The sequence below is a fragment of the Paracoccidioides brasiliensis genome (assembly GCF_000150735.1).
Source record: "Paracoccidioides brasiliensis Pb18 unplaced genomic scaffold supercont2.7, whole genome shotgun sequence".
Classification (NCBI taxonomy): Eukaryota; Fungi; Ascomycota; class Eurotiomycetes; order Onygenales; family Ajellomycetaceae; genus Paracoccidioides; species Paracoccidioides brasiliensis.
In genome coordinates, this window is record NW_011371364.1 from 60,247 (window position 1) to 83,817 (window position 23,571).

The 23,571-nt window shown below is 47.0% G+C and overlaps 7 protein-coding genes across 7 annotated transcripts; 2 read left to right on the top strand and 5 right to left on the bottom strand.

Annotated features, from left to right (window-relative positions):
* Window positions 1–179: 179 nt before the first annotated feature.
* On the bottom strand, window positions 180–1,508 carry PADG_05722 (uncharacterized protein; the record flags this gene model as incomplete). The annotated part of the gene is made up of 1 exon (XM_010763084.1): window positions 180–1,508. One exon carries the CDS (start codon window positions 1,506–1,508, stop codon window positions 180–182), a length of 1,329 nt encoding a protein of 442 aa, XP_010761386.1.
* Window positions 1,509–6,718: 5,210 nt separating this feature from the next.
* PADG_05724 (acetoacetate-CoA ligase) lies at window positions 6,719–9,407 on the top strand (the record flags this gene model as incomplete). The annotated part of the gene is made up of 6 exons (XM_010762888.1): window positions 6,719–6,829; window positions 7,192–7,975; window positions 8,040–8,286; window positions 8,337–8,794; window positions 8,850–9,190; window positions 9,249–9,407. The coding sequence occupies 6 exons, from the start codon at window positions 6,719–6,721 to the stop codon at window positions 9,405–9,407; spliced, it is 2,100 nt and encodes a 699-aa protein (XP_010761190.1).
* A 76-nt stretch (window positions 9,408–9,483) lies between these two features.
* Window positions 9,484–10,428, bottom strand: PADG_05725 (uncharacterized protein; the record flags this gene model as incomplete). The annotated part of the gene is made up of 1 exon (XM_010763085.1): window positions 9,484–10,428. The coding sequence occupies one exon, from the start codon at window positions 10,426–10,428 to the stop codon at window positions 9,484–9,486; it is 945 nt and encodes a 314-aa protein (XP_010761387.1).
* A 567-nt stretch (window positions 10,429–10,995) lies between these two features.
* Window positions 10,996–11,697, bottom strand: PADG_11970 (uncharacterized protein; the record flags this gene model as incomplete). Its single annotated transcript, XM_010763261.1, has 1 exon — window positions 10,996–11,697. The coding sequence occupies one exon, from the start codon at window positions 11,695–11,697 to the stop codon at window positions 10,996–10,998; it is 702 nt and encodes a 233-aa protein (XP_010761563.1).
* Window positions 11,698–11,721: 24 nt separating this feature from the next.
* Window positions 11,722–14,267, bottom strand: PADG_11971 (uncharacterized protein; the record flags this gene model as incomplete). The annotated part of the gene is made up of 7 exons (XM_010763262.1): window positions 11,722–12,110; window positions 12,188–12,452; window positions 12,573–12,800; window positions 12,873–13,149; window positions 13,233–13,315; window positions 13,526–13,597; window positions 14,082–14,267. 7 exons carry the CDS (start codon window positions 14,265–14,267, stop codon window positions 11,722–11,724), a joined length of 1,500 nt encoding a protein of 499 aa, XP_010761564.1.
* A 45-nt stretch (window positions 14,268–14,312) lies between these two features.
* On the top strand, window positions 14,313–16,527 carry PADG_05727 (uncharacterized protein; the record flags this gene model as incomplete). The annotated part of the gene is made up of 2 exons (XM_010763086.1): window positions 14,313–14,806; window positions 14,895–16,527. 2 exons carry the CDS (start codon window positions 14,313–14,315, stop codon window positions 16,525–16,527), a joined length of 2,127 nt encoding a protein of 708 aa, XP_010761388.1.
* A 1,581-nt stretch (window positions 16,528–18,108) lies between these two features.
* Window positions 18,109–20,268, bottom strand: PADG_05728 (uncharacterized protein; the record flags this gene model as incomplete). Its single annotated transcript, XM_010762889.1, has 6 exons — window positions 18,109–18,800; window positions 18,874–19,028; window positions 19,093–19,461; window positions 19,532–19,754; window positions 19,817–19,933; window positions 19,998–20,268. The coding sequence occupies 6 exons, from the start codon at window positions 20,266–20,268 to the stop codon at window positions 18,109–18,111; spliced, it is 1,827 nt and encodes a 608-aa protein (XP_010761191.1).
* Window positions 20,269–23,571: the final 3,303 nt, after the last annotated feature.

The window sequence follows — 23,571 nt, forward strand, 5'->3', positions numbered from 1 at the left end:
GAGAAAAGAAGGGGGCTGAGGGTATGAGAAATCAGAAGGCTAGTGCAGCAAAGAATTTATATCAAGTCCTATATGATAACTATTCCTTTAATTTCCCGACATTGGCCAAAGTTGACCAATCAGCTGCTTTCCGCCATACTTAGGAATTTCGATTTTCTTTTTCCTGTGTTTATTTAGCCTCACGACAGATGCGAACCATGGCCCCTTCGTCGATGCATCTTAGCTGGAGAGACAACACCACGCTTCGCCGCTAAGATGACAATGTTTCCAGCGTTGGATGTGCACTTAGTTCCTTGCGCAACCTTGGTCACGGCAGACCACACACCGCTCGCACAACGTTGTAATTTCAGGCCGTTACCAAAGCAGTTCCATTCACCCTCGTTTGAGCATGGGCCATTCATGGAACCGCCGTTGCCGTCGCTACCGCTGCTGTTGCTGCTGGAATTCTTGTCTGTAGTAGTGCCAGCGCCAGCGCCAGGATTGGGTGCGGATAGGGGTGAAGCTGGAGTGGCAGAGGGTTCTGGTGCCGAGAATTTCTGTGTTGCGAAAAAGCCCGGGGAGACTACTGGGGCGTTAAATGGCCGGGAGGCTATTGGGACCGATGCGTAGCCTGAGGGCACATCGACACTAGGAGAAGCGGGCGGCGAAACAGGAATCGATTCTGGAGTTGGATATTGAGGCGCAACAGAAACGGTAGATGAAGGTTGGGGTTTGGAACCGCCACTCCCATTACCAGGCATAGGACCAGGTTTGCCATCCTTCCAGCTGCAGATGGGTTGGTCGGTTCCCATGAGGTTTAAGGGCTTGCCTGCATACTGAACAGAGTCTCCCGGGTTTGGGAAGCGAATGTCTTTGCCCTCGCTGGTGGTGCAGCCGTTGATGTTAGCCACGAACATCATTGGTAGATCTTGGCGTTTGGAGAGGGAGACGTGGTTGGCGGTCTGGGCGGTTGAGAGGGGAGCGTAGCGACGCTTGACAGCTGCAGTGACGGTGATCGCAGCACAGTTCATGTAGAGCTCGCGGTTGCCGATTCGGTTATACCAGGTCCAGGCGAAGGTGTAGTCAGCCGGCTTGATGGTGTCGGGAATCTGGAATTTGAATACGGAGGCACCAGATCCGTTGGCGTCCTCCGATAGATTACCATCTGCTGAAGAAGGACAGCCCCCCTCGATGGAGTGGATGACTTTCCAGACAGAGCCCTTATGAGGCAGTTTGTCTTCGGTGATGGAGAGCTGGCAGGATCCACCGCCGTGAACAGCGCTGCCTTTGAATGACAGGGTCTGCTGGGAACCGGCTGGGAAAATATTTTCAGCAGGAACTGCGCCGTTACCAGCAGTGTACGTATCGCTAAATTTGCAGGGGAAATCTGCTCCGCTAGGATCGAGGGGACTGTTGGTCAGATGTTCGGGATTGAATGGAGTTGGTGAGGTGATGACCATGTGGGCATCTACGGTGCTAGCGGACAACAAAGCTGCGACCGCAGCCACAAATGAGGTTGAAAAATGCATGGCTATACGTATTTTCCTCTCCTTTTCTTTTGATCGTCGATTTAATGGGAAGAAAGTTTGGTGATTTGGTGGATGGGCTTCACAGAAGCGATCTGTATGTTGTGTTGCTCTGGCGACTGGGTTTTGAAGGAATGTGTGCACTGAACTAAGGTTCAAGAGCTCCTTATATCTTCTCAGATAACTCGTTCCAGACGAGAGCCTTGGAGAGTAAGAGAAAGTGGTTTCGATAGGGACTGTAATAACCCACTGAATAGCGAGGGGAAGAGTAGATAGTAGTCGAGCAAGAAAAGGAGCGAATCTTATTAGAGACTGTCAGTAAATGCAACAAGAAGAATCCAGAACACAGGAGTGATGCAAAAATGTGAATGTAATGTTCTGTTCTGGAAAAGAGAATAGAGAAAACACCAGTTAAAGGAAGGTCAAAGATGTATTGAATATCAAAAATAGGTCACATCTCAGATGCCGGAAAGTTCCAGCAGTTGCGACATAACACAGAAGAGAAGAAGTTTACCTTCGTAGAGAGCAGTCCTGTAGCAGTTCACAGAACAGAAAAGTGATAATTTGCTGAGAGTTCGCTTTGCCTGACAATGCTCCCGAGAAGCTATGGATATATTCTTTCTGACCACGCAGACTTGCTTTGACTATTTCCAAGGAAAGTATAGAGACTCTTTAACAAAATGCCACAGGCAAGCATGAAACAGAGCCCAGGGTTGGAAGTTGTTTCTGGTGTTTTAAAGATAGGGAGAGACTGAGTGAGTGTGAACTAGGAACCAGTCCTGTTATCCTAAGTCGAAGAAACAAAATCTAACAAAACCCCGAACGAGGATGAGAGGATGAGAGATTGAACTGGGATGTGGATAGAGTCAAAACGGTCCAGCGTGAGAAGGGAAAGGAAATAAAACAACCATGGTCGGTAGGCGGGCGGCGAGGTTAATATAGCGCGGTGGTCTGTCAGGAGAGAAGAGAGTGCACCGAATACCAGGCCACGCCTTCACCGGGCGACCCTCCGGATACTCTCAAAAAGCGTGGACAATACCAGCATTGACTGCAAGCCTGTCATCCCCCCCTGCCTGCACGCTAGGGCGAGTTAATATCCACATCCTGTGCCTCCCGAAGCGGCCCATTTGGCTGCATTAGTTAGGTCAGGACCAGAAGTTGCAGAATAGATGATGTCAAGGGAGGTACTTCGAGGCCATTGGCCCACAGAGTTTTGGCTGGTTACAACCATCACCTGAGAAGGGAAGGTCAAATTTTTGCATGGCGGAGCCCAGAACGAGAAATTCGAAACATGCTAATGCAGCTGAGCCAATCCCCACCACGATGCAGTGTTTCGCGTCGCGCGAGTGACGCCGGTCTGGAGACCCTACCCTTGGCACTGGCCACTCAGCGTATGATGTTTCGATCGTTCATCGCAACATCCGACACAGACAGGGAGAAAGAAAAGTAATATGAGGGAGAAGCCGAAGGACATCACATCGTTAACTTAGACCCCAGGTACGGGTAGTTAGTTACCGAATACATCCCCGCGCAAAGTGTTTCTCGTTGCCCAAATGTTGCAAAGGAACCCAACCCAACGGGGTTGAACATGCCCTGGAGCATCAGCCTCGCCTCTCAGAGCCGGGGGACAGTGAGTGTATCTTCCCGCAGTTGCCAGCAGCTTGTGGCAAGCACTCAACCCCCTTGCAGCAATGCAGCAAATCGATGTGAGAATCACGTTTCTGCTTTTGACACACTTTCTCTCTCTGAGATATTATTTGATGGAGTCCAAGGAGTGGTTCAACCGTTTGCGGCATGTCCCACAAATTTACGCGCCATATCTCGAGAAAGTTACAGCGGCATTACCGTTGAAAACCACCTGCTGCTGGTTGAATATCCATGGAATAATCATCAAATAATTATGGCGCTCGGGATTATCTCCATCATTATTTCTCTTTGGAAGGGAGCCTATTGAAATGAACGAGAATCTTCCAATCTTCCGCAATTCTCACGGTTGTTGTTCTTGCTACTCTCTTATTGATCCTCTATCTCTAGATACAATGCTCAGCGGAAGTTGGACTTCGAGGGTCTCACAACCCTTTATTTCAACATGCGTAAAACAAGAAAAGAAACAAAAAATCTCAAGCCACTGGAACGAGCGCATGAAAAAATTTGCTCCCGAACACCAAGCGAAGGCACAGAATAGTATCTGGTATGTTCTAAGACTGAGTAGAACGAATAAGGTTGACCCACAGGGGCGAAAATCTTTTGCATCCCATGTGCACCCCCGCCTTGGTCAATTCTACTGGCCCAGCACGTAGAAACCCTGCAACCTATAGAAGATGCAGCAGAGACTCGACGCCAAGTTTCAAGAAATTTTTATCCACAAGAAAAACCTGCTCAGCTTGAGGGGTTGGTGGGCGTTTTTTCTCTCTCGGTTTCGTTTTCCCTTTTGGAGGTTTGACGGCGCGAGAAACTTTTCTCACCCCTGGTCCTGGCCTCGTGGGATTGTGTTTATTTTGTCTTCCGCGACTTTTCCGTACTATTTACTCGAGCACCTCCTAGAGTAGATACACTGAAGAGATAAGCCAAGAGAGGAGGTATCTAGTTTTCCAAACGCTTTTTATTTTTTATTTATTATTTTTTATATTTTCTCTGCTCTAAATCTCAAGTAAGTTGCGTTGAATGACCTTATCTCACGTATTTACCTCTCCCAACCCCACCCCCTGCCCAGCTACATTATTCCTGCTATGCTGCGTGCAGTGTGAAAAGTTAGATTTGCCAGAACAAGCTACTTCGGATTCTCTCCGATAAGGTTACAAGGAATGGACGGCTTCATCCAGAAATCTAGATCCGCAAACTTTATCCCAAAACCTGAAACACCCGCTGTTGGGAACGAAAACCTAATGTGGTTTTTCTGACAAGCATCAACTTCATTTGTCAACTGGGGCAGGCATCGAGCGTTAATTTCCGTGATACATATTATTATTTTGCAATTAGCTTTTGAGTTCCAATAAGATATGCATTTTTCAATATCTGAAGAGCGCTGAAGTTTTCTCGAATGTGATCGTATCTGCTGGTCATACATATAGTTATACGATGGAGGGTCCATTCTCAAGTGATTGTATGAATCCTCCTTTCTAAACGCAAAACCTCTTCGTCCAATGAAGATATATATGTATATATATATATGAATACACAACCCGATGACCGGGTTGCCTTTTGGGTTGCTTTGATGTGCATAATGAGAAGAATGTCAGTTCGGCATAAGCGCTGAACTGGCTTGTTCTCTTTTGTCAATGATCGAGAACCTGCAGCAACAACTATACGAGTCTGCCAATAGCCTTCGTGGACGTTAAGAACTCGACAGCGCATCATTCTCTATGATTGACCGATTGATCACCCGATGATCTTGTATTACCTTGTTCTCCTTTTTATATTTCGTGCAGAGTACATACAAGCAAGGAAATAAATGAAATCACAAATCACAAGCCATTTCGTGATAACTTCTAAAGTATTTTGTTCGATCACCCAGCGCTTCGCTAGTAAAGAAATCCTCCGTAGCATGTGGTGTATCTACTCCGCAAGCCGACATGCAGAGAACCCCCCCTCCCCCCACTTCACCAATTAAGGATCTGGAGAATTTTGAAGCTGGAGTATCATCACTAAGTCCCATATATGGTGGGGTGGACCATTCGGTTAGACAGTGTATGGGATCTCGATGGTGCAATAGGTGAGATAGGACACAAGCAAACATCCTTTAACCACCTGAAAAAATCCATTTTATCTCTTAAACAACCAGTTTCGAAACACTGGGCAGCCATCATTGAAAGGAACAGACGATGGCGTTTTAATCACCAATCCACAACTTCTTTTGGCTACGCCAGCTCTTTCTGAAAATTGCCCACTTCGCGTATTCATTGGCTACTCTCCATCCAGCCTAACACTTTGCGAGGTTGAGGGGCCTGAATGATGACTTGTTTTCCAGTTTTTGTTTCGCGTTTGAGAACATATATTTCTTTTTTTAGAATCATATTTGTTAACCTGGTTTATCGGGGTTCCTCTTCAGGCCTCTGTGTCATGGCCGGCGGTGACAGAGTGACTGGCTGGATGGCAGAGAGTGTATAACATCCAGCCAAGTGGTTGACGTTTCGCACATCTAGGACTCACTGCATGTTTGAGATAAAATGGAGACTCCTATTGCTCATTCACGTTAAGTTGGACGGATATATTTCCATTGTTAAAACGACGATGGTAAAGATGCCGATGGATGGGTGTGAGCATTAGGCGCCCGTTGTGTGCTATGTTTCATTTCTACCGTTGGAAAGGTTTTCATCTCAACGAAAAATTATTACGTCGAACGGCTGGCCAGATTTAGGGTCAAAAATCCCCAAGATGACCAGCTCCTCACATACATGGAATAATGAAAGACCGTCCATCTATAGGGTTGCGGTAATGATGAAACCCCTCTCAGAAAAGCAACTACACATTTCCTATTCATATACAGAACGAGATCGAAAGCGCGTGAATTAGATATAAGGATGTCAGCGCCTTTGTCCCCCTCCTGCTTTGATAAAGATTGTTAGACAGATCTATACAGGGCCTAAGGGCTGAGACCTATCTAAATGGGTGTGGTTGAAATCACTCTCATCAAGGATGACATATATCATGTATCTAGAGTATTGGCAATCATAGAATCTGACTGTAGAGCCATGAATAAGAATAAGAATAAGAATAAGAATAACCTACATATTTCCTCGGTCCCTATCTATTTCACCCATAAATACCAAGTAAAATTCCTGAACTCCACTAGCTTTACAAGATATAGCCGCTTTGCCGGCAATCTAGGACGCAAAGGGCCGAGGAAGTCGGCACTAGCATCGCCAAATGACCCTGCTTAGGCCGAAAAGGTAAAAGCAGCAGCACAGACAAAATGTCGGATAGCAGCAGAGACAAGCACCGCGGATAAATTGAGCAGCTCACAATCTCGAGCTAATGTTGGGGAAGCCTTCATAAAAATGGGATGCGCGGAGGATGGCCGTGCCTTGGCATCCGTATATAACATCATCTTGCTATCCTGTTGCTTGGGTATTCGGTAGCAAACAAACAGTCCGTGGCTGCTGGATTTCAAAGTTATTCAAGATATTGTTACATATAACGGAGTTGTTGTTGGTTCCACCTCGCGTTTGAGTGGTATTCGAAGCACTTATCTCACTATCTAGATATATCATATCATGTCCACGTACGCTGTACCCCGCAAACTATGGGAGCATCCCGATCCCGAGTCGTCAAATCTCGGCCAATTTCGACGACGGTTGGAGCGCAAGACCGGGTTGAAGTTTCCGGTATATACGTGTTCCAATTACAGATTTTGATTTGTTTTTCAATTTGTTCTGTGCCTATGCTTGACTTGGATTTTTGAGGTTTTCCTTTTCGTGCTATCCTTCAACAGACAGCCTATATTTTTGAGCATTGGTTGGTGTGGTGGAATGTAGGAAGAACCACCATTGCCATGTGAAGTAGTTGGCGGTAATCGATATCACAATTATTTGCTGCATTTGTGCGGTTATTTTTGTTAGACCTAGCATGTTGTGTCGTTTGGCCTTTTTCGTCCTCGATGATAGTTTGCAAGCGATGACACTCTCCCCTTTGCCGAGGATATGGACCAAATGATTTTTGGCAAGTTAACATGAAAACAAATTTTCAGGACTACCTCTCCTTGTACGACTACTCCGTCCAAAACCGTGCAGCATTTTGGGATTTCTGCTGGCACGACCTCAGCCCGATCCACTCAGGCAGCTACACGACAGTGGTCGATGAGTCTGCACGCATGGACAGCGTCCCTGAATGGTTCGAGGGCATCTATATGAATTTCGCTGAAAACGCTCTTTTTACTGCTGGACCAACTAGTGTGTCGCCTTCAGTTGTGTGCACGACAGGCAAGGAAGATGAGAAGATTGCTCTGACGGAGGTGAGAGAGGCTGGTTTGGAGGGAAGGAGGAATGTCTCTTGGGGGGAACTGAGAAGGAGAGTTGGCCATTTGTCGCAGGCTATGAAGACTGCTGGTGTGAAGAAGGGGGATAGGGTGGCCGTCGTTGCGAGTAATAGCTTTGATACACTTGTCGTGTTTCTGGCTGTGACTGCGCTTGGAGGGTTATTTTCTTCGAGCTCCACTGATATGGGAGTGAAGGGAATTTTGGATCGTTTGCTACAGATCAAGCCTCGATGGGTGTTTATGGATGACTGGACAGTGTATAACGGAAGGACCCTTGATTTGAGATCGAAGATGAAAGAGATCGTTGAGGGAATGGAAGCGGTGGAGGAGTTTCAAGGCATCGTGTCACAGCCTCGATTCCAAGATCGCCCTGCTGATGTGAGCGCGGTGCCTAGGACGCAAACTTTGGCTGCCTTCTTGTCGAAGAGGACGTCAGATAGGTTGGAATTTGTGAGAGTCAAATTCAGTGATCCATTTTTGATCGTATATTCATCGGGTAAGAGCATGTTCCAAAGCTTTGTCGTTTCAACACAAAGGCCTAATACGAAAGGCATCATCAGGCACCACCGGAATCCCAAAATGTATCGTGCACTCAGTTGGAGGTGTTGTTTTCACTGGAATGAAAGAATCAAAACTGCACCGAGAATTGAGGTCAGATTCCGTGGCTATGCAGTACACAACAACAGGATGGATTATGTATCTCGCGGCACTGCAGCCATTATTGCTGGGATGCAGGGTGATTTTGTATGACGGTAGCCCACTGTTGCCCGATGTGACTGCGTTTGTCAAACTCGCGGGAGAGCAGAAGTGAGTTCTATCTCAAACTGATTGCAAAGGCACCATTCTAACCAAGTCAGGGTTACCCACCTGGGAACATCTCCACGATATATGCATGAATTACAAAAGAACGGCATCCGACCCCGAGAAATAGTTGATCTTAGCAATCTGAAGGTCGTAACAAGTACCGGAATGGTGCTTTCTGATGCCCTTTTCGAGTGGTTTTATGATGAAGGATTCCCGACTACAGTACAATTGGCCAATATTTCCGGTGGCACGGATATTGCGGGTACATTCGGGACCGAAAATGCGTTGACACCGTTGTATGTCGGCGGATGCCAAGGGCCCAGCCTTGGAACCCCTATTGCTGTCTACGATCAGACAGTGGAAGGCGGAAAAGGGGTAAAAGGGATTCCACTCGAACATGGCGTTCCGGGGGAATTAGTAGCCACCGCTGCATTCCCTAACATGCCCGTTATGTTTTGGGGAGAGAACGGACCACAACGCTATTTCGATGCTTATTTTGCTCGATTTGATGGTATTTCGATCCAACTCCTTTCCCGAAGAGAGGTCATTCGCTAACGATCTATTAGATGTTTGGACCCACGGCGACTTTATCATGATCCATCCCACCACCAAACAAATATTTTTCCTGGGACGCGCAGATGGTGTTCTCAACCCATCAGGGGTGCGGTTTGGATCTGCGGAAATATACAGCGTTCTTGAAACAAAGTTCGCCAATGAGATTGCTGACTCAATATGTGTGGGACAACGTCGACCGCGGGATGCGGATGAAACAGTGATGCTATTCCTGCTCATGCGCCCAGGTGTTTCTTTTACTCAAAAACTGGTAGAGGAAGTCCAAGAGGCCATAAAAGTAGAACTGAGTCCTCGGCATGTTCCAAAATATGTGTTTGAGACCCCAGAAATCCCGGTGAGTACAGTCTGTTCCTTCTCCGATTCACGGGAGTCGTGTGCTGACTGTATCCAAGACAACGGTCAATTTGAAGAAGGTTGAACTCCCAGTCAAGCAAATTGTATCCGGTAAGGTAATTAAACCATCAGGCACATTGGCCAACCCCGAGAGTTTGAATTTCTACTACAGATTTGCAGAAGTAGAGAAACTGGTGAACCAAAGAAGCAAGCTCTAGACCCAATCACTTGCGGTATGTCCACGTTTATTTAGACAGCAAAAGTTTAAAGTTTTGGAAATAGAAGATGGCAGAATCATCGTTTACCCTTCTTTTTGCCTTTTTCCTTGGTAGAACTGGCTTCAGACTTCGTAAATCCACCCTTGAGTAAGGCATCTCGAGCCGTCATATTGATGATTCGGAAGCGATCAGGGCCCAATTTAACTCCTCCGTACCATCTTGTAACAACAACGACCACATCCCATACATCCATCAATTGCATGAGATGCAGCAATCTGCCACCAGCAGCTGTTTCACCATCATCGTCAAAATCTTGAAAGATAGTTTCCTCACCTGCAGGAGCACCACTCGAGCCCGTTGCCGGTTTTTGCCTAATACGCCAGGCTGTGATATTGTGCGTTGCACTGGCAACCTTCTTTTCTGTGCCAAGGAGGTAATCTAGATACTTTTTAGCTGTTTCCCTCGATTGGACTCTGGCTGCACGAGCAATAAACACGGATTTCTTTTCCGTGATTGGATCCGACAGTACCCAATCTGGGGGATTATCGAGGCCAAAGGATGCATGTAACGACTGTGGAGGGACATTGATATCCCGAGATCCAGAAACCAGGGCTCCATCTTCGCGAGAAGGTTCCTCGAATTCTCCCGCTCGCATTTCACTGAAGCGTTCTGCGCAATCCTCTATAACGTCATAGAGACACACAAATCCCTTTTGCCAAACTTTCTTCACTGAGTTCCTGAGTACATTTAGCCATTTTTCTCCTTCACCGCGAGAACTTGTTGATGCAGTGCCAATTACTCGTGGAGGAGTGGCGGGGTATTTTTCGTCGAATGCAATAAGGAAAGAGAAGTCCGAGTGGTCCGGGATGCTCAGAACTATTGTGGTGGTGAGGGGTAGCTGTTCTGGACCAGAGGGAAAGTAACCGGAAGAATTCGACGTTGGTATTATTGTGGAAGAGCCGTATATTGCGTTTACAGAGTCGATCTCCTCAGCGAGTTCATCGTTTAGGCGTGAAGTCATTGTCGTGAGAGGCTCTTCGGGGATCCATAAAACAAGATTTCCTTCGACTGCTTTTAGTCCCCGTGAGACTTAAAAAAACTGCAAAAGTGGAGGCCGGAAGGGAATTAACATAAACAATTAGCAATCCCGGGTTTAATTGGTTCTCCCGCGTAAGACAATGTCTGCGCTCTACTGAGTTATATCCATGTAATGTTGGAAAGTTGATGAATCGCCCATCGGATAAACCTTTTAGCGACTCCCAAGTTCAAAAGTCAATTCTCATTTCAACTTCACTTACATCCAACAATCTATAGCCAAAGACCAATCTGGGGTTGACTTAATAGTAAAGAAACACCCCCAAAAAAATTGTCGACCGGGTGATCGTAATATCCAAAGGCTGTCTTTTCCTATACCAAATCCAAAGACACAATGCCACAGCGTCCTCCTACCCAATGTACTAAGTTTGACGGTTAGCTGCTATGCGATGAAACAACCATCTAAACATCACACACACACTCGCTCTATCTCTCTTATACATGTATAAAACGGATATACACTGGGAAAACATAAACTATGGCTACTAATTAATTACCAAGAGCGCAAAGATCGAAGTTGGTCATATCTCAAAATTTTTCCACATAATCCCTCCTCCCATTCATCTCCACCATCACCCTCCCCCAAACACTCCCTGATCCAAGAATCCCTACACCTTTCCACACACACCCTGGATGCCTCACCCATCTCCCCTTGCGGGATAGGCGCAAAACACAATCTAAAACACCTGTATGCGTCACCATTCCCCTTCCCATCAGCCCAACTACCTCCAGCGTGATCAAACATCACCCCTGGCGCCACCAGACACAGATATGGCTTCTGAGAGCTCTTTGGCAGTTTCCTGGGACCATAGTGATGTGTTTCGAAGCACACACGTACCCAGACGAACATGCCGTCGCGCGGAAATTGGAACGTGTACATTGGGGTTTTTAATAGGAATTGCCAACCGTCATCGCCAACCACATCATCGTCAAAATCGTCGTTACGATTTCCATAGTCGTCAGTGTCGAATGAGGAGGGTGAGGAGTGTCCGATAATAAACCTCCACTCTTCCAAAATCATACACATATTCTGCATGCGCTTCTCGTAGCCCACCCGCAAACCCTCCAGCCACCGTACCCAGCCATCCGCTTTCCAAGCAATGGAATACTTGTAACTGTGACCTCTGTACCCATCAACACTCGGATACTCCTGTGAATTCTGATTGTCACTACCCACAATTATGCTTGCCACCATCGCCTGCACGAAGCTAGAAGGTTGCTAGGTGCTCATCTCCGCTATCAAGCCAATGCACTCCATAAGCTCGGGTTGCGCCGTGAGCCAGGCCAGGCGGCAGCCCGGGGCGATGGATTTGGGGAAGATGTTCAGTCGGACTACGTGGCCGTCTGTACCTCTGGAGAGGTAGGTAGGGACGAGGGAGTCTAGGAAGAGGTAGCCGTATGAAGTACCATGGGCGATGTAGTTGTGTCCGTTAATATTTGTCGTGTCATTTGTGACGCTGCGGAAGTGATCTTCTAATGCATCTGCCGCGGAGGGATATTGGAGAGTCAGTGTGGGTCGTCTTCGATGACGACGATGACGCCGTATTTTTCGCAGATGGCGTAGATCTCTTGTCGTCATGGGACGGGGAGGACGGCGCCGGTTGGGTTCTGCCCAATTATACAATCGCAAGTGTTAGCAGGCTCAAACACTAACGTGAACTCGGAAAAAGTGTTAAGGGTAAGACCTTTGGTGAATACGCCCGTTCGCTGGCTGGAAAAACTCACGTCACCGTATACATCAAATGCGGTCTCTTTCCCTGACTTAAATCCCAATTCTTGAGAATATCCGCAAGCCTCCTTCCCTTCATCCTGATCCCGCACCATCATTCCATCCGAATCCATAGCAACAGTTACGACGTTAACACCCCTCGGCGTCACTGTCTGTATGGCATTCATATACACAAATTCCTCGCACAACATACAGTCGCTCTCTCTAATCCAATCGCTCTTCTTATCTCAGACATTTGTCAGTGCTTCGATGGTCTTGAAGAACCCATCAGTGGCTCCGCATGTGAAAATCACCTCTGGTCCGTCTTGGTATGGCACATTTGGATGGAGATTTTAGCGGACAAATTGGCGGATGAAGGAGAGGAGGGGTGGGTAGCCTGCCACAATGCCGTATTGGAGGGCGGTGGTTATATCGATTCTCTTTTCCGGGGTGGTGCTGGTGCTTTCCTTCGGATGGTAAGCCTGGCTGACAAGGTAGGGGTTTGTGAGGAATTCCCCCCATCCCGGTCGACATCGAAGCGACTGTGGCCTCGAGGGCAACATATGGGAAATAGGAGGCATGGGGAAGGCCTGAATGTTTCAATAATAATAACAACAAAGAACAGTCAGAAAACTAATCTCCCTATCCTTGTATACAAGTACCCTTTGTTTGGTATTATCTCCAACTAACTTGTGAATGGCAAAGTACTTGTAAAACTTCTTCACATCACTTCCCACAAGGATGTTAGAAGCAACGGAGAAGTGGCGGCTCAGGTCGAGAGGAGGCGAGAATTTATTAGTTGCTATCCTAGCTTCTCGCGGTTTGCCATATCCATAGAGATTTCTGTTTTTGGTGTCATGGTCGGATGATATGATTGAGGATCCAACCGAGTATTTATTATTAGCTGCTATGTTGGTGCCGGATTTTCGAGATATTGTACTATCAGACAAAAGTATAATTTGCCAGCCAACCAGTGTCTACACAGGAAGGTTTAATCCGGGCTGATAAAATTAATATATAACCCTATCACTGTATCAGGCACAGGGTTGTGGGAAGAATATGGAGTCAGCGGGCGGCGCTGGTCCTTGTATGGCATACCCTCACACTGCTCACAGAATGTCTCAGAAAAGTTAGATTCAATCAAAAATGTATGTACAAGTCTTAAATTCGAAGCCGTCGAACGGCATCTGGAGATTGTCTGTCCGCTGTCTCTGTTGCTTCATGTGCCTCCCAGGGACAGTAATCTGGAACAAAATCAAGGTTCTTTAGTCTTTGAGTTCAAAGACGAGATCAGGGGTTTTCAGACTTTCGTTACGTTATCCGGGCTAGTGAGGGCCCCTGACTTGAGCCATAGAAGGTATATACAAGCGTGATCCAGCAAGTCATCCTATCCAGCTCACGGATCCACACACGGACTTCCGATACGGCGAGGAGAAGCAGTCAGCCAAGGCTCAACAGTAATCACTAACCAACTTGGCAGTAGGGCAATGTAGCTGAAGGAGAGAGAAACGGAGCAACATAAATAAATGTTTCGTGTATATTCAGATATTAAGTAATTAGCTCCATACCTTTGTTCGTTGGAAAATATTATTTAATGGTATGTATATAGTTCGACCTGGACTGTACACAAATTTATGTGATTGGCTGAACTATTTTCGGAACAACTGAAATAAGATAATCTAGACTCTTGATCACGTGTTGCAGATAGAGTTACGGGATCGAACCGCTGACTACTCTAGCTGACGTAATCTCCGCTGAATCTACATCTTGACTCAAAACATCCCAACCTCCGCCACTTCATCTGTTATATATTTGTGCTCTACGATCTTAACCATCCTCTCCTCCCCCTCCCCCTCCCCCTATCTCCTCACCGCGTTTGTTTGTTTTTCCTCTTCCTGCTTTTGGTTTCGGCGTCGTGATACCCTCCATAGACTCTTCCTCCGTGTTTGTCTCCGTTGCTGTCCGTCGCTTCCGCTTCCTTCTGGGTCTGTTTGGGGGCCCGCGGTCTGGGATATCTCTGGTCCATTTGAATCCCCTAATATTTGGCCCTCCGACATATTCCTTCTTCCTCTCCAGCGTGGCAGTGTAGTGGGAAGTAAATCATGGCTAGGGACCCGTGGAACGATGGAGAAGCTCTCTCCGGTAGAACTGTCATCGCCCCTCTGGCCGGCGACGAGGAGCGACCGTACACCGACGAGCCAGATGGAATTCAACAACTAGGCATGTCTGGAGGCGTTGAACATTCATCCACTGCCTTTCCCATCCCGGTTTGGCTGGCTGAGTCCTCAAAGTCTTTCTACTGGAAATGGGTACCGCTATCCCTGCGGAAAGTCGGCCGCTCGACCGTCAAATGGCTCAAGGGCCCCGACCCCCCTCGAGTCCTGCTACTGGACCCGCTCTTCCCTAGCATTCAGTCTGCTCCCGTCAAGCTGGTAGACCGATTCTTTCCCAAACGGAAATACAAGATTGGTCTGCTGTTGGCGCTGTACTTCAGTTGGTTCCTCCCCTGGGCGTTGATTCTGCGACATTCAGCTTCCGGCGGCTTTATCGAGGGCTATGGGAAACCATCTCCGATTTCATGTCGTCATAGCCACTGGTATGTCTTAGTGGTCATATTCTGTTGAAATATTTTGGGATGACCCGTAAAACTCGAAATTCTGATTATGGCTTTGATTTTATTATAGGTTTCCAGGAAACGAATGTGGGCTGAATGGTTATGAATGTCGACCATTTAACGCCTCAACTTTTGCTTTTCGATGTCCTGCATTCTGCACCAGCTCTCTTGTCCTTAAACCGTACACGGTGGGTAATGAAACAGTCAGCTACCGGCCTCTTGTTGTTGGTGGCCCCGCTCCTGGCTCTTCCAGCGATGCCTATGAAAATGCCATCTATCGGGCAGATAGTCATGTTTGCCAAGCTGCAATCCACGCTGGTGTGGTCAGTGACTCGACAGGTGGCTGTGGAGTTATCGAGCTGACTGGCGCTGGTCACTCGTACTACGCCAGCAAGGCGCATAGCATTGCTTCGGTTGGCTTCCCTTCAACGTTCCCGAAATCATTTAGATTCCTACGGCTGTCAGCCTCGCAGGCTGATTGCCCTGGAGATTTGCGATGGCCGCTCTTTGCCATCACCGCCACTGCTATCGTTCTTGTCTCTGTCTTCACCACCTCACCCGCAGTGTTTTTCTTCACTACGTTTTTCATGCTCATTCTTCACGTGGGGCTCGTGTCTGACCCGCCCGACCTGCCTCGGGTTTCGGACCTCTTTTCTCTCCTATGTTCCAGACTTCTCCCCGCAAGCTTCATCGCATACGTTCTCTATATCTACTGCGCACGTCCTCTCTTAACACCACTAGCCGCACCTCCAGTTTACCAATTCAGTAAAACAATCCTCTACTTGGGTCCCGCTTTCATTGGCGCTCTCAACAACTACACTTTCGCACAATGGATACCTATCCAACGCCTGACCCCGCACGACATCAAATCCCAACCTGGCGCCCCCATCGCACTGGCCATCGTGGTCACCATCGTCATCTTAATTGTTCTTGGCCAGGCCTGGCACATCCGTCAGGGCGGGCGCTTCTTCCACTACCTCAAGATCTACATCTGTATCGGCAGCGGCTTAATCTTCCTCCTTGTCCTCCCACAATACCGCCTGCGAATCCACCACTACATCCTCGCCATGCTACTCATGCCCGGCACCGCATTCCCTATTCGCCCATCAATCATATACCAGGGCTTGCTCCTCGGCCTCTTCGTTAACGGCGTCGCCAGATGGGGCTTTGCATCCATAATCGAAACGCCAAGTGCGCTGGGCGAATTACCCGGAGTTGGCGGCAGTAACGGCTGGTGGGGCGCTACGAGTCCCAACATCACCAATTCCTCCGTTGTTATCTCGCTGCCCTCCGACGGATATACCGACAGGGGCAATGGGAACATCACATTCCGTCTGTGGGAGCCTGAGCGAATGGAGAAGCTTGACGTGGATGGGATCAGTGTGCTTGTCAATGATGTCGAGAGGTGGCGCGGGTATATGGATGAGGATGTAAAAGGGGAGTTTGTGTGGCATCGACATGGCCATAAGGGATTGGATATTTCAAGACCGAAAACTCCCGATCGTGGGGATTATGGGGATGATGTTGACAATGATAGTGATGGCGATGATAAGTTTGCCTCGGCGCAAGGAGTTGATGAACCGGCTCAGGATTTGTTTTTCCGCTTCGCATTTTTGAAGGGGTCTAAGCCTGGGCTTTATGGTGGCGTTGGTGTCTGGAATAGAGATGGGAGCTGGATAAGTCCACCGCCACCGCGGACTTGATTTCATTTTCCGCTATTTGGGCGGTTTCGTTTTCTCATTTATAACGTGACATCAATGGATGGAATAATATTACTATCTAGACCCGTCCGACTGGCGTTTACTCTTCTTCATCTATGTGATTTTCCTTTTTTTTTTTTCTTCTCTCATTTCACTTTTCACCTGTTTGCTATTTCCTCTGCGTCCTGTATGTTTCCTATACCCCTTTTTCGTGTCCGCATTTCTACGTCTTGTTGCCATTGCTACTTGGACACCATTTTCTTTCCTCTCCTTCTGTATTATACATTTCTGACACTCCACCTGGATTTGCGTAGACACAGCCTGTGACACCCCTCCTTTTAATCTCTCTTCTTTTCGTCCATTTTCCTCCTATCCCCTTTCTTCTCTCTTCCCCCCTCTAATCACGATTCTCCAGCCAGTCATGCATATGGCTGGTATGACATTGCGGTACGGCTGAATAGACTTGGCAGCACTGGTTACGTGGTTATTTGGTTGCATGGTTTCACAATTGAATTCAAACCGTCGAATACAGGAAGCATTTATACACCATGACAATGCATATATATATACGGCGTCTCAAAGCTGGCATAGGGTGCTCTCTAATTCAGAGATGTTAATTTGTTCATTGCATGTATATAACCATTTATAAGATAATAACTAGATGTAATCAATGCAAATTAAGTGTGAAGATTTTCCCCTCTTGAAGCTACGAAGACAAATCAAAGACTTGAGCGCTGTTGTTGTCCAATCTAGTCTACTTTGCTCCATAACGATAACTCAAGTAATGGTAGCTAGTAATACGGGGGATGAGGGGAACCATAGCATGCTGCATGATGGAGGTGCTTGGGGTTGCAGTTGCTGGCATACAATGCGCCTTGGCTGCGAGGATACTGGTCACTAAACTAGTTAATTAGTGAAGTGGACTATGAACCATTACCTATAGTTACCTTTTAGCTAAACACCAACAATTTGCCATGGCTGATTCTGCCTTCCATGGTGGTTTCTACCCTGAGAGGCAAACCTCGTCTGTTCTCCCTTAACATATATATATCTATCTCCGCTTAGATAGTGTATTCTATTCCTCTTTCGGCACTCAAACTTGCAAATCGTCACACGGGAAGCTCTTCTATAGGACACCTCATTCCATTAACTATTGCTTTTTCGCAGAAGCAATCTGTCTAGCTGCACGCTTTGCACCCCATCTTGTTGTTGGTGCTTGCTTGTCTCAAAATCAATATTCTTTTCTTGCCTATTCACCCAAGCTTATGTGTGCCTCGAATCGACTGGCAAGTGGGTAAAGGAGGGAAATATAACTTTCATCAGATAGCCAACGCCAACTCTTGTGAGAAATTACAAGTAAATGAGCGTGTATAGCTGCCGTCCCATCAATCAAGAAGAGTAGAGGGATGTTATGTTGTTATGTTGGTGTATATATTTCCAGATACACATAACTACATACAACTCTTTCCCAGTTCATTCTACGTTTAGAAGGAAGCAAAACGAAAAGGTATCAAACGCAAATCATATGTAAGTGTCATATGACGTCCACATCCCAACGGAATTGAGTGGAGTACAAAAAGAAAGTTACACGGTCTTAGCAATATTCCCCTCCATATCCTCATTGGTTTTCATTGTTGGACAGTTGCCAGTGGGCAAGTTGTTAAGCGCATCTTCTTCCTTATCAGTGCCACGATTGGTAATCCAAAAGCCCACAGCGCCCGCAAATGCCAGAATGGCAGTGACGCCATAGTTCCACTCGAGCAAGGGATCCTCAGCGAGACCGACAAGGCCCTGGCCAATGGCGCTGGAGAAGGCATTCATGAACAACGACATGGCCTGCACGAGGGAGCGCATATTCTTAGGTGCCTTTGTGAAGGCGTATTCAAGACTAGTCACAGAGGCGAAGATCTCAGAGATACCACCCAAGATGTAAGGAATAGCTTGCACCCAGACGCTGATGGGGGCGGGGATATTCTTTTTGGCGCATTTGTTGGCATATTTGCCACAGGGCCCGAGCTTGTAGATATAGTGTTGAGTCACGGCGGCGGCAATCATACTGGAGCCTGCGAGGATGAACCCGACGGTAATACGCTTAACAGGAGTCAGATTGACGCCCATTTTTCGGAGTGGAGGATACAAAAATTTGTCAAGAATGGGAATGAAGATAATAAGGGAGAGAGAGTTCAGGTTGTTGACAATGTCGTTGGGAACACCGTTAAGCGTCATGGAGGCGGCTTGGGAGGTAATATTGTTCAACATTTGGTTGTAGGAAAGCCCTGAAATGGAAATTCACTGTTAATACTTTACATTCTGAAACACCAGATAAAAGGAAACATGTGAGAAACATACAGTAGAGTGGGTACCAGAGGAACACGGCGCATGCTTTGATGCCACGGCGGACTTCGTCCACCCATGCATCGTCAAAGGTCATCCACGCTGGCCTAACAGCAATATTGCTTGGCTTGGCTCTATCCCACAGATGCGGATCGTGGAAGTTGCGATATCTGTTCCAGATTGGTTAGAGCATTTCTAAGTAAATTAGCATGGGGAGTGGTTATAGAGACATACGTCTTGAAAGGATTCCACGACACCTGGCCTTTTGTCGCCAATCTCCATACTTTGAACGCTTTGCCGTATACGGAACCAGCTGGGCGTTTACGGTTGTACTTGTTGCGCAAGACAAAAAGAACAAGTGGACAGACACAGAACATGCAGGTGGGCAGTAAGAAGGAAAGATAAAAGCCGACATATTTCTCGGCGTATACCATTGAAATCTGGCCAACGAGGGCTCCAACATTGATCAAGAGATAGTAATAGTGGTAGATTCGGGAGATGGTGAGAGAGGGGTCCATAATGACGCGTTCGCCCTTCTTGGTAGTTGTGACATACATATACTCTTCATGGTACTGCTCCGCAATTAGGGGGGATATGTTGGCTCTGTTTTGGCAAGGTCAGTCTCGTTTGCGAAGCGAGAGGCGCGTGCATTGAAATGCCACAGAGCACATACTTGAAACCACCAGTTCCCACTCCCATAATAATGAGCCCAACAGTAAATGCCCCAACAGCACGATTGGGGTTTTTCAGCACCGGGGGGATGGCCGAAATGATCAAAATTGTGTGTCCGACAAGGGCAACAGCAATAGCTCCCATGATGGTATTGAAACGTCCCAGATGCTCATCGGCAACGTAGGCACCAAGCAACGGCATGATATAGGACCAGAATTGATTGACTGCATACAATGGTTGGTTAAAGGGAACTAACTAAAATCTTGGCCAGGGAACTGTCCCTTACATAAGGTTAATCCAGTGGATGCCCGTTGTCCTAATCCAAGGGCGCCGGGTGTGGCATTGGTCCCCGCGGCACCAGTAGTGGAACCTTCAGGCATAGCTCGTTGGATGAAGTTGACAACTATGAGAGGAAAGAGTTTTAGTAACTATTTGAAATTATCAGAAATTTGTCCTGTAACACTCACACACGATGGTGGTTCCATAGTAAGAAAATCTTTCACACAATTCGACGAAGCCAATGGAATAAGCAATCCATGGAATTTCCCCAGGCACACGACGGAGCGTTTGGATTTCGTCAACCGTGGGAGCTCTTTGATTTAGGTCATCAAGGCTGTCGTGTGTGCTGTTATATGCGGCACCATCAATTGCCTTCTCCTCAACTGCATAGATTGAACGCTTTTCAGCGACATCAGCACTCGCCGGATGCTGAACCTCGGCCGCCTTCGGAGCAGACATGGTCGCGATTATTTCGGGAGCTTCACGGAAGAACGGCACCTGAAGGGAAGAGGAGAGAAAACCATCTTTATCTGTGAAGGGGGGTGACTCTCATATTTGTACTAACTATATTACACGGCTTTAGCACAGATAGGGCACGCTCCATGTTTCCGACCCCAGGAGAAGCTGCAGCGGGGTTGCAACGTTATCATTCCGGGGCCCCTCAAAAAAGTAGTTCGATTAGCTCAAGGTAAGCAAGGGACTTGTAGGCGACAGCAAAGAGAGCGGAACCATGTCTGATGGATGGCAAAAAAAAAAAATTAAAATAAAATAAAATAAAATGAAGACCACTGATATTATTACTTTCCGGCTGGCGTCAGAAAGCCAGGGTTATTGATTCCCTGTTGCACTAAGAAGGCTACACTCACGCACCACGCACCATGCTCCAAAATGTCACCCACCATAATTGACGACCTTCACACTTCGAGTAGTAGTAATATTGTAGCTCCAGTAGCTCCGGGTTAAGTCGGATTGAAGCTGTGTGTTCCTCTCCGCGAAAAACCCGTGTGATATTGTTAAACTCTCTGGCAAAAAGGACGAATCGCCAGTAGCCTATAAGGTCGAGCACAATTCCATAGGCCTAACAGATATTGAGTCCTCTGATAACTTGTGTCTTGGAAAGCACATGAATAGCTAGTTTGCTAATGAGCACGATGGTAGACATAGTTCTGCGCCGCAGCCGTCAACTAGTGGCTGTCTGAGAATTATCTGCAAGGAAGGAAAAAAGGACATTAATCCCATGGTAAGTATTTCCCTCTGGTATAAACCTAGGTATTTTGAAGACCTCAGTGTATTGATAGGCCTAAGTTGGAGCCAAAACGAAACCACCTATCTCGAAGATTTGGCAATTTGCCTGAAAAGACTTTGATCTTTGGGCTGTAACAACTTTGAAATATCCGCAGGCTCGTCCAATCCATCGACTAAGCCGGGACCATCATTGGTCGGGGCGGGGTGGAGAGGCATGGATGTAACCGTCATTTCGGTCTCTCAACTACGAATGGCAAAGAGGCAAATGCAATCGCAAGTGCGAAAAGGCACAATCATAATTATTTTTGTGAAACTTTGTCTGATAGTTTCAACGGGCATAAATTCCGCCCAGGCAAGCGGTCAATCGATTCAGTTTGATCTTGCCGTGACGTGATATGAGGCCATGCATTAAACGATGCCACTAATTATCCTGTTTTTCCCTGCTTATCCTAGGGGACTTGGTTTTCAGACCGTTATTCGCCAAACTTCAGCCCAAAGTAGTGGGCCCGCTTCGGGAAATCAAGGTGTGGATTGTGGCGGACTTTGCCGCTCCGTGACAGAAATCTAGCCGAGCACTCATTGCAACATGCCATGCTGGGAGAAATCTGCACTGGTCAACAGTTGTTCCTAGAAACTTAAAACTGTCTTTGTGTGTTGGAATGGATATCGACAATAGAAATGGTTTTTTGTTTCTTCTGTTTTATGAGAAGCAGGTAAGTTTCGACAGGAGAAGCATCAATTCCCCTCCATTTATCAAGGGATTGCTTTCAAAAAAAAAGAAAAGAAAAGAAAAGAAAAGAAGAAGAGAAAAGAAGCCGTTGATTGAAAGGCTGAATGAAGCTTTCGGCCCCGGGTGTTGTGGGGGTGGCTAGGTAAATAAATCCCTTATTTATTGTGATTGAACCCCAACAAGCTCGGCGGCGTTTTTTGCGAAGTAGTTTTGTTTACTTTGAAGTCGATCATCCAAGCGTCAATGACACAGAAACAGCAGAAGTCGCACTGAATACGCAGATCACTTCGTACAGTGAAAGGTAGATGTTAATTTTAGACGGAATGAACTTGGATGCTCTAATGATTTAGAAGTTGGCAGGATGGGAAGGGAGGGGAAAAATAAATACCAACGAGAGAATTGAACTCGCATTGGAAACCTGTATTGCCGGCAGTTATGGGTAGAGAGATTGATAACAGTGTGGGGGACACAGATACAGGTGTCATTTATTAACACGCGAGGCAATAAACATGGAATGACATCACATCAACGGCCTAGAATTAGAGGGATCCAGATGAAGAGTCGCTTGACAAGAATGATTGCAGAGAAGGAATTCGTCAGGTATTGAGCCCCGATTTCCTTGATATCCGTTCAAAGAATCAAAATCGCGCGAGACGACTAGTCTTTTCCTTTAGATATTGGAGAGGGTTCCAAATGAACATGTACATACCTTTCTCATTCCATGTAGCAAACTGAGGTTTCTTGGGTGGTATCCGATTCTTGCCAAGGCCTGATGTTTTTCAATCGCTTGATTTTTTTTTCTTCCATGAAATGGAGGTCTTCTGCTGATGCAGGGAAGTTATTGCAACAATGACAAGCTTAAGCCAGGGGACGAAACCACGGGCCATTATTGCTAGCTCATCCCCTGAATCGAATTATGCACCACAAGTGTCTCCGATTTGGGCGCCATGAAGCGGGGTTCCTTTGGGGGGGGGGAGCGCCTATGAGCCACGTCTTGATAACTAGTTACCTTGACAAACCTGGGTGGTAAATCCTCAGCTGAGATATCTGGATATAATAACTGTCGGGCGAGGTTGGAGGCTTGTCGTTGAGATAGACTATGGAGGACCCAAACGACCCGTGTATCTGCTCCCTTTTGGCATGGCAAGGCAAGGCGGTGGGCAGGAATTAGTTGGTTGACTTACCAAACGCTCTCGTTAACTAAACCAGTTAGCTAAGGCACCCAACCTTCTAAGGGTGCTTACTGCCCAAGCATCGCCATCGCCGGTTTGGTTGTCTGCTATTATATCTCACTCCCCGTTAACCCTTGGAAGCCAACCTGGCGTCTGATGAAGCCATTGATAAATTAATTGATACCTGGGTACTCCGTACCTGCCCGCTTAATTCTGTGCGAGCCACACAAAATTTTGTTTCAGCGCGATACGGGAACTACACGAATAATATGGTAGCGACGCCTGGAGACTGCCCACTGCATTTATCCTCACTCTCCCTGGGCGGACTTATCATCTGCCTGTTGGTTCGCTGAAGGATGCACATTTTGTCCTCCCTGACCCAGGGTCTCCCTGTTTGAAAGCGAACACCCCCTGGAATTTTCTCTAACAATGAAACCTCTCTTTCAAATCCTCAGCCCAGGAGCAGCTTACCTTCGCCAATAATAACGGAACACGGCTGGTCCCAATCAATATGACAGGCATTCGTTTGAGACATCTAACGGAACCGCCTGCAATCCACGGACATCCTTAGGAATCATCTTTGTTTCGAGATGATTTTTCCAGGCCTGTTTTGTG